This window comes from Vespa mandarinia, chromosome 6 (assembly GCF_050613455.1).
Source record: "Vespa mandarinia isolate Hongniang chromosome 6, ASM5061345v1, whole genome shotgun sequence".
Classification (NCBI taxonomy): domain Eukaryota; kingdom Metazoa; phylum Arthropoda; class Insecta; order Hymenoptera; family Vespidae; genus Vespa; species Vespa mandarinia.
The window spans coordinates 9,183,198-9,193,528 of NC_140815.1; the positions used below are offsets into that span (position 1 = coordinate 9,183,198).

At 37.8% G+C, this 10,331-nt stretch overlaps 2 protein-coding genes across 11 annotated transcripts in view; one reads left to right on the forward strand and one right to left on the reverse strand.

Moving 5' to 3' along the window:
- The window catches only part of Ca-alpha1D (Ca[2+]-channel protein alpha[[1]] subunit D), a 46,825-nt gene extending 40,283 nt beyond the window's left edge, over nt 1-6,542 (forward strand). For all 9 annotated transcript variants that reach the window (XM_035883141.2, XM_085657782.1, XM_035883144.2 and 6 more), the window contains one exon: nt 71-6,542. In XM_035883141.2, the coding sequence (XP_035739034.2) occupies nt 71-424 (354 nt within the window). In that variant the 3' untranslated portion in view covers nt 425-6,542. The remainder of the gene's footprint in view (nt 1-70) is intronic.
- LOC118449045 (dnaJ homolog subfamily C member 2) lies at nt 6,362-9,625 on the reverse strand. Of its 2 annotated transcripts, XM_035883181.2 has the most exons (6): nt 9,537-9,571; nt 9,341-9,440; nt 8,828-9,103; nt 8,306-8,690; nt 7,123-8,233; nt 6,362-7,007 (listed from the first exon to the last, which is right to left on the reverse strand). In XM_035883181.2, the coding sequence occupies exons 3-6, from the start codon at nt 9,084-9,086 to the stop codon at nt 6,957-6,959; spliced, it is 1,806 nt and encodes a 601-aa protein (XP_035739074.1). In that variant the 5' UTR covers nt 9,087-9,103; nt 9,341-9,440; nt 9,537-9,571; the 3' UTR covers nt 6,362-6,956. The 2 variants fall into 2 exon arrangements, with proteins under 2 accessions (XP_035739074.1, XP_035739072.1); XM_035883179.2 differs by having other exon boundaries at nt 9,436-9,625.
- Between the last annotated feature and the right edge of the window lie 706 nt (nt 9,626-10,331).

The window sequence follows — 10,331 nt, forward strand, 5'->3', positions numbered from 1 at the left end:
TCTTTTCTTCGTTTTTAACACAATGCGTAAAAAATATCGACGAACCAATGATACGCGTTCTATCGCACAGGTGCTCGTTGAACAGGGACTGGGCAAGTATTGCGACCCAGATTTCGTGAGGTATACGTCTCGCGAGATGCAGGAGGCTTTGGACATGACGCGAGAGGAGATGGATCGAGCGGCTCATCAGTTGCTTTTGCAAGAGCGACGCAGTCAATCGTTCAGGTATCACCAACAGCAACCACAGCAGCCACAACAGCAGCAACAGCCTGACATGGACCAACAGTGGAATCCCGCGTATCAGCAGACGATCGGAATAGGTTATCAGCCCTTGCAGGAGCAACCACCGAGTGGTACGCAGCGAACGTTCCATCATCAGCCGAGTTACCATCGTCAAGGACAACAGCAGCAACCACCCTCTTAGCAGCAGGAAGACGATCGCTCGGTCAAGAGAATTCCGTCTATGTAGCCTCGAGTTTGAAAACTCCTTTCAGACCGGTCCAAGTCGCGAGCCGTTCGATCTTCCTCCGATCGAGAGAGAAAGAGAGAGAGAGAGAGAGAGAGAGAGAGAGAGAGAGAGAGAGAGAGAGAACACTTTTCACAGATCATTTCACACTCGTACAAGACGCGACCGTTGTGTACCACACTACCCAAAAATGCCCCTTTTCTACTTTCCGAATATTTTTATCGATCGATCGACGAGAATCCACTTTTCTTCGGATTTCGACGGCACGTTCGATTTTCGAGGAAGCATAGAATGACGGATCGCGCGTTAGGTAATTATCAAACTTTTCTTTCCTTTTCTTTTCTTATCGTTAAGCTAGCGAGAAGACGATATACCAAGTTGGACGAAAACGCAAAATCCTCTTTTTCCCGTGGAATTGACGTTGATTCGAGACGTACAACGTTTCTCTATGTGCATATGCATAACAAACGTTGATTTCGTAATCCCTTATTTTCTCGGCATTCGAAGACTTGAAATCGGTCAGCCGAGATCCGCGAACCTCGACGGACTTCCGTCCGAGAAGTGGAGGAATAAGAGGAAGACAAATCTTCCTTTTTTCCTTTTTTCTCTTTCATTGATACGGTATAAATAGAGCTATATATACGCACACATTATTATTATTATCATCATCATCATCATAACTATTATTATTATTATTATTATTATTATTATTATTATTATTATTATTATTATTATTATTATTATTATTATTATTATTATTATTATTATTATTATCATCATTATTATTATTATCATCATCATCATCATCATCATCATCATCATCATCATCATCATCATCATCATCATCATCATCATCATCATCATCATCATCTTATTTTTACCGTCATCGCCATTGCGTTATTATCACTCGTAAATTATTATCTACTACTAGTACCGTTATTATCGTTGGTTATTCGTTACTATTTTTCGTCCTCATCGATAGACGTTAAAAAAGTCACTCTTAAGGAAAATCGCTATTAATACGGTTAAAGTCATTGTCGCTACTTGCACGATGGATTATTCTAGATGATATAACAAGTGCCTAAGTAACTAGTAACTTCTTTCGGACCAGAGAAGACTTTTATCAACATAGACAAAGTACGACTATAATTGCGAATTATGACGAGTTACGAGCCGAGTATGTACACTACGATATTGTAACGCGATATAGATATTATTATTGTACATATATGTTGCGCGCATATTAATGAGAATGCGCGGTACGATGAATGGCCGATAAAAAAACAGCCGCGAAATTCGATTAATAACGTATGATTGTAGGGAGCGCGCGAGAGATTTTACACGAAAGAAGGATGGAACGTTCATATTACGTATCTGAAGTGAAATTTCAACCCAGAAAACACACACACACACACACACACTCGTACGCGCTCGAGCATACGAAGCCTTCTCTTATACACACGTATAGACTCCTAAATAGTCTTATTCGGTAAAAGCGAGATGAACAAGAGGAAGAGAAAGAGGAGAAGAAGAGGGAGAGGAAGAGGAGGAAGAAGAAAGGAAGAAAAGTTCTACGAAGAAAAATATGGGCGCAAAGAGAAAAGATACATGGCAGATTTTTCAATGTAAATCGTTCAAAGATCCGCTCCCGTTTCCTCTGACGCACAAAGTTTACTCGGAAAATCGAAGAATAGCGCGATTGGTGTCCTAGAATCATTATTCTTGGTAGACGCGTAAGACGTTTTTTCTTCGATTTTTAAATATCCGATCACGTAATAATCACGTTAATCGTTTTATCGCGTCTACGTTGCGCACATCTACGTACCGCTTAATTATCGCCGATGAAAAAAGAAAAATGAGAAAGGAGAAGAAGAAAATCAAAAAAGAGGGGTGGAAAAAAAAGGGAAAGAGATAAGAGAAACGATGCGACGCGGAAGTCGCATTCGATACTTTGTTTTAACGCAACCCAAACGCAAGTTCGACGTATTCGTATATAATGAATGCGCTAACACGCTCCATTTATTTTCATTGGCCCGACGATGAATAATGTCATGTATGTATGTATGTATGCGATCGAATCATTGAGCATTTCGACATGACGATGGCGTAGCGATCGCCAACGAAATGGCGCTACTACTACGCGATCGTTATGTCATATTCTCATCTCTCGACCGTTTCTTTTCACACCTTGACAACGAAAATCTCATCGCATGTAACGTGAAATTCTAATTAATCGCGAAACTTGGTACGCACCCATGTGGCATGTACCTTCTATCTATCTATAGATACTATAAAAGATGTGAAACGTCGAGATGCGACGACTTTGCGAATTCGAGGCGGATGGGGAAAAAAAAAAAAAAAAAAAAAGAAAAAACAAATGTTTATTCTAAATCTTTGCGATCGTTGGACCACTCAGACTCGCTTTAAAAATTCTGGACAATATCCTTTGGTGAATGTCGAAGCGATTCAATCCTGTCTAGTGCCTTTGGTAATTCTCCCTCTTCAGTTCTCCCATTAGCACACACTTGATGTTAAACCTTATTCTTTTTTTTTTAGTTTTCTATCGTACCGATTATAATATTATGATGTCCAGAGGAGAGAACAGTTATGACGATCGAAGAGCAATATCGCCGCGTCAGTCTCCACGATTCTCTTAACGGAACTAATCGCGGTCCGATTAAAAAAAGAAAAAAAAAAGATGACAGAAGTAAAAAGAGGAACGAATTAAAAAACACAAACGAATCGAGTAGTCTAGGATGATCGCGAGCCATTGCTTATACATACATATGTATTATACACTTGATCTTTCGTATATCCGTTTTTTGGACATCTTTCTAATAATCTCGTACTTGTCTATAACCGTCTTTTTATACCTAAACTATCTTAAAAAGTGAACTTTATACAGAAAAGTAGATTACGCGCGCGACACGTTCTCTTGAACTTTCTAATAAAAATTCGTAATCGTCGATGTTTAGATAGCTACCAACAAGATTTTTTACGTCGCCGATAAACACTGCGTTTTAAATGTGATAAAAACCAGACGCGGAGTGGACCCATAAGAAGGAAGGATAGGAGTAGAAGGAGGAAGCGCGATACGAGCGTACGATCTCTTTTTTTCTTTTTTTTTTTCTTTTTTTTCTTTTTTCTTTGACTCTTCATCATTGCCGATTTCAATGTACGACGAAATAATTACACAAATTAGTCGGGAGCATATTTCTGAAAGATCGCACAAATCATTCCGCGTTTCTCTAACGAATCGGACGAAACGCGTCGTATTTATCCTCTATTATTTAGATATTTTTGATACGACTAAAATATAATAGAATCGTCTTCTCGTGATTTCGCTAGCAGAGAGATAGACCGAGAGAGAGAGAGAGAGAGAGAAAGAGAGAGAGAGAGAGAGAGAGAGAGAGAATAAATCGCATCGTTGATCCGTTCGCTTAAAAAGAAAATAATGCTGGCCAACAAGAGAATCGTGGAGAACTTCTAAAAGGATGAAGTTTTACACGAAGTTTAGCACGAACGAAAGAAAATTTGGAAAGAATCGCTAAGGCGTCAGAGATTGTAATCGTCGTCGTTTTCTTTCTTGATTGAAGCCCTTTGTCTTTTATGCGCAATTACAAAAGTTCGACCGTACGATAACGTTTTTAAAAGCACAATATTACGAGATTGTATAACGCTAAAGCACGAGATATATAGGCGAGCAGTCTAGCGTGGACGATCGTCCGAATATTTTCGTGAAGGAAACGTAGAAGAAAGGTGATATAATCATTTGGCATCGATGCACGCGCACACACACACACACACACACTTCTTCCTCGACGACATTGTCCTTAAACGTTCTCATCGTCGACACGAGAGACGTTATGTCCTTATAGCGTAAAGAGTATGCGTGTGTATGTGTGTATTTACATATAGATATATGCACGCATCATACACACATGTATATGTATAAGTTATGTAAAGTTGCAATCAAAGTTTTACCAGGGCGTTCATATAAATGAATCACCTTGATCGTTTCGAGATTGCTTGGAATATCGAGAAATCGTACATACACTGAATCTTTCATCGTTCGAAAAGAAGGAAGCACTTTTCTCGCTCTCTCTCTCTCTCTCTCTCTCTCTTTCTCTTTCTCTCTCCCTCTTCGTCATCCTCGTCTTTTTGATATAAAAGAAATATTTCAAACTATCTTACGCATGAACTATCTTTGCTAACGAACGATGAATCATAAAAGTGTGCAACTGTACGAAGTCGAATCTAGTTGAGAAATCGCCTATGAAGAAAAAGAAAATAGGAGAAACGTATGAACGCCCTTTCCAACGATCGTTATCATTTTAGATAACGATCATTTTTAACGGCCGATCGTCAGACCACGAATCTTGCAAAGAAAAAAAAAAAAGAAAAAAGTAAAGAAAAATAAAAAAAAAGAAAAAAGAGAGAAAAAAGAAAAAATAATGAAAAGTAAAAAATAAGTAAGAAAAAGAAGGCGTAAACTCGACGATCGGCGGTGTAAACATATTTTCGTAAGAATTATTGTTATATAGAAACTTAGCGTTACGTACTGAATGAGACCCAGACCACTTTTCGGATTTAGCATGTAAATACTTAACTATCGTAACGTAATTTTTAGCGGATTCATTCGTTTCTTTGCTCCTTTCGAATCCGACGTCTCACATTACCCGGATGGTATTGCTCGATTGAAAAAAAAACGAATTATAAACTTACATTAGAGGAAATAACGATAAAAAGACGTAACGTGTCGTTTTTCGTCGACGTTCCTTACCAAACAAAATGGCGTCACTTAGCTCTCACCTTCGTGTCTCTTCGTTCGACGAGACCATTTTGGTAGCTCGCGATCGACCAGATAATTGTCACTATTTTACGAAAATGGGAAGGAGAGCGTCTATAAAAGGGAAATACCGTGCACAAAAGAACGACGAGCAAGAGCTTGCACGACTTCCTTCTCGTCGATCGATTGGCGATCTTTTGGAACCGAACACGCAATCGTTCTTCGCTCCAAATTTCTCCCGAAACGACACACATAAAGAAAACTTTAACGACTATTTATCGCTTATTTTACTTTTCCAGCCGCCACGAAATATTCGAATCGTCGTAAATAAAATTGAATTTCGCGATTTCTCTTTGTTAGTTGAACTTTCCGACGTTTCTACCTATATAACCTAGAAGCGAAGAAACGATGCACGCGATTGGTCGATCGTCGTCGCGCGAACCAAAGCTCTGCTCGTTCGAATCTTCGATCGGCAAACAGAGAAATCGATATTTCTCTTGTTATTCCTTTGAATTCCAATCGAAAGCGATAAAAGGAAGCACGAGAGAGAGAAAGAGAAAAAGGATTACGTATATTAGAAATCGAGATTCACTCTTCTTGTCGGTTGCTCGTCAAAAGTGACGATAAGTGCCACATACACTCGATCATCATTTTACTTTGTATTTTCGATTACGTTTGCGTGCGTGTAATTTTGTCCGAATTGCACGAATATTATAATTATAATAATAATAATAATAATAATAATAATAATAATAATAATAAAAATAATAATTATAATAATAATAATAATAATAATAATAATAATAATAATAATAATAATAATAATAATAATAATAATAATAATAATAATAATAATAACGGATAAAAGACGAAAATACGAAGAGACCGAGTGGGCAGCATTTTGCTGACTAGAGAAAAACTAACACAGAAATTGTTGTTGTTGATGTTGTTGTCAAAAATGTGTCAAATTAAAATATAAGGATTTCAAACATCTTATGTTTGGGTAATCGCAGATTAACCCTTTCCAATCGAAATTCGATGAAAAATATGCTTTTCGAAAAGAACCATCGTTGAGCGTTTCACGTGGAAAAATTATTGCGATGCACTGTTTAAAACTTACTGTTTTTATTTATAAAGTAATTACCTCTCTTTTCAATTACGGTCGATCTAAGTATTTTGTATTTTACATTACTTACACGATATTCGAGTTGACGCAAGAGAGAGAGAGAGAGGGGGGGGGGGGGAGAGAGAGAGAGAGAGAGAGAGAGAGAGAGAGAGAGAGAGAGAGAGAGAGAAAAGAACAAAACAAAAACAAAAGAAAAGAAAGCAAATAATGTCCAAACGATTAATCTCGTCCGATTCTCCGTTTATAGGTTCCAATGATGTCGCAATGCGTAAGAGAAAAAGTAAAATAAACGGTGCAACGAGTATTCTATTGCACACGAACAGCATGAATTCGAACGAAATGAGAAACAAAAACTACAACGATTTCTATGCTGCGCACACGCGTGTATGTAGGTCCAACAAGCGAGGCACCAGCATGTACATTGGCAGGAATTCAATAATATCTAACATTCATTCTCATCTTACGATTCGTATCAACTGAAATTCCTACAATGGAAAATTGGAAATGACATAGAAAATGGTCATAATTAATTAACGAATAAGTTACAAAGAAATTCATCTTAAGGAGAGTTAATATTATTTCATGACTTGTGCTGCTTTTTTCGCTTTGACGAGCTCCACGAGTTCCTATGGAAAGAGAAAAAAAGAGAGGAGAGAAAAAAAAAAGAAACGAAAATACAAGATATTGTTGATTAAACGTGCATAAAGTTACTTCAAAATGATATTTCTTTTGAAAACGTACCTTATACCTCCTCATACATTCTTTTTTCGTTCTAGTTGGTATGCATCCAGCTATTTGATCCCACCTATCGGGGACCGTCGTAGGATAAGTTTTCAATGCTTGCTCGAGAAGTTTTTGTTCCGCGGGCGTCCAAGCTTGCGATTCCTTCTTGACGTCTTTCGCGTCGGTCGATGATATTCCATTGGAAAGAGGATGATCCAAGCGTTCCGTAAAAGCTGGCATCCTTTCTTCTATACCTTCTTTGGTTTTCTTCTCAGCGATAAAATTATCGTACGCATTTTTATTCGCTCGTTCCTTCAGGCTCGATTTGCTAAAGTCGGTAGATTGCAAATCTTTAGCTTTCGCCAAAACTTCCTTGGCGTCGCGCGTGATGATGCTGCTCGACGAGGTACTATGTTGATTGATAAAATTGGCCACTACTTCCCAACGTTGATTCGTGCCAGCAGGAAACAAGTTGACGGCCTTTATCAAAAGTTGCAAATCATTTTCACTCCACGGCGCGGTATGAGCTTTTACCTGTTTCTCAGGTGTATTACGCGCGTCATTGTTTATTATAGCAGCTCTACGTTCCGCTTCTATTTTTTGTTCCGTTTCTTCCATCAGCTCGATGAAAGCGATCCTACCACCGTTCTGCAGTTTCCTCATAGCTTCTTCCAACTGCACTAATTTGAACAATTCGCAGATCTTTTCTACGCTCTCCATGTGCTTCAGACTTTCGGCCGAACTGTCGGCAAAGTAATTGTTAGATTTACAAAAGTCACGCAGCGCCTTTCTCTCTTTCCTGAGTGCCTTTTTCTGTGCCTCCCTCTCTTGCTTCAACGCATCCATTTTTGCACGTTCCTCGGATTCGCGCTTTTCCTTTTCCAATCTTTCCTTCTCGGCAGCGTCCCTAGCTATTCTCTCCTCTTCCTGTTGTCGAGCTTTCGCAGCCTCTTGCTTTGCCTTCTTCGCGGCTGTCTTTTTATTTTTGTCATCCTGTTGGAATTTCTTTATTCTAGGATCTACGTTATAGGCCATATCAACTAGGGTACGTATCCTTGCCATTTCTTCCTTCTTTCGTTTTGCTCTCGTAGCTTTATTCTTTTTCTCGATCCACTTACGCATGTCTCGGCTGAAACATCGTTCGTTATAATAACATATACAATCTTTATGCGCGGGAAATAAAAAGTTCGAATACACTTACTCTTGTCCACTCTCTTTATCCTCTTCATCGAGATACGAGTATTCGCGCCAAGAGTCAAAGTCATACCAGAAAGAATAAAATCTTTCTACTTTATCCCTGGGTGTGTTTGGGCCACCTAAAAGCGGGACCGGCTTTTTGCTAGACCATCTGGCGTTATCCTTAAATGCTTTACCCATGATATCGTAAAAATTATTTCTACATTCCTTCTCGTCCGGTAAATCATCGTTAAAATAAGGATCTATGCTGTCGTAACTACGTCTTTTCGTAGAATTTCCAAGTGTCTCCCATGCACGAGTAATGCAAGTGAAGTAGTCATCGTCCGGTCGTATTTCCTCTCCCAATGCCTTACGCTTATCCGGATGATGCTTCAATATCTTTTGTTTATCTGTAATCCACGTTATTAGAAATCCGCGTTTAATAATACAAATCCACATATTTATTAGATTATGGATTATGGATCTGCAAACGACATAACACCTACGTTCACTCATATAGAGTATACTTTGAACTGTCTTTACGTACAAGCCCTTTTAATAATATCTTCGGTTGCCTTGTGCCTAAGTTTTCTTAAGCCTAACACCGCGTAATGATCTTGATCTTTCCATTCCTTTGGATCCAACGATCTTAAATATTCGAGGTCGTCTTCAAATTCGTATTGAGACAAATCTTCTTCCCCATCGGATGATTCTGATAATCTATCGGGTGCAAGGCAGCGATGGAAGTGTGCTTTCCAAGCTTGTGCGGTCGAATACAAAACCACTGGTCCTGCCGTTGATATCATTAGGTTGTCCGATCGATCTGTATAACGACAAATATTATTTTTTTATTATAAAATTTTTCAAAAAAAAAATTTATACGCCCTGACAAAATATACATGGGTACAAAATATTCAGGGACGGCTCCAATTGGATTTATTTGTCCATAATAAATTATCCAATAACAACGGGCTACATACCGGTTTAACGCACTCTATTAAAATAATTTAATTAATAATTGAATAAATTTATACAAAACGATGATACGAGGATTACATACAAAAGGATTTTCCATGTTCAAACGAGTTTTCTAGGTAAACCTAACCTCTCAAGGCCGGGGTCGAAGAAAAGATGACCGAAAATTCAATAACTCACCGGATCTAGAATTAAAAGTATTAGTATCATCATTTCTTGTTCCATCCGTCATTATTACTTAACTACAGGATATTTCTCAAAGGAGCTAATATTAAAATTACTTTAAAGAGAAAGGACGATGCAAATGAAACTTTCAGGATATGGACATACTCGACGAAACGAGCGGTTCGCATTTCGATTATGCGAAATCCAATGATACGAATACTCGTCAAAACTATACGCTAGCTTATGCGTGTGCGATCTTAGCGACCTCAGTACGGACAAAATATGAACTATCAAAAACGTAATAAGAGAAACTGTCATATTGTTCGTATAGGTTATATATCTCTCTAACGTGTAATCGGTGACAATCGAGTGCGAGAGAAATTTTTCCATTTGGTAAAAGTAATACAATCATCGATCTGACAAAAGTGAAGAAAAAAATCATACGTCAGATTATACTTCTCCGAAGACACCTTCGACTAGATTGAAAAGTGTTTCTTCATTTTAAACGAATTTTTTATTATTTTTCTTTCAAATTAATATGAATAATTAAAGTGTATTTAAAAGAGAGAGAGAGACGAAGATTCTAAGTTACATATACGACATAACGATGCGTCTCAACGGCATTTAATACTATCGTTTAAGTATTATTTCATCCTATTTCGATTGTTATATTGTACATTAATAATTATTAATAATCATTGTTATAAGAAAGATTTGTATCGATTGATTGTAACCAATTGTTTGAGAAAATTTTTTAATTAATTTAATAAGATCCTAAGATGATCTATTTTCGTTGACATTAAACGAAAGTGCACGTTTAGTCGTCGAAAATTCAATTCTATTTCATTTGAAAATCGTTTTACGCTCAAGTGTTCATATGAGAATCAATACTGGGGAACACGAGCTTCTTC

Coding starts and splice junctions, on each gene's coding strand:
- LOC118449045 (XM_035883179.2), bottom strand. CDS start 9,487: ATGACGGATGGAACAAGAAATGATGATACTAATACTTTTAATTCTAGA. Junction 8,234..8,305: donor GATAAAGAGAGTGGACAAGA/GTAAGTGTATTC, acceptor ACGATGTTTCAG/CCGAGACATGCGTAAGTGGA. Junction 7,008..7,122: donor AATGTATGAGGAGGTATAAG/GTACGTTTTCAA, acceptor CTCTTTCCATAG/GAACTCGTGGAGCTCGTCAA.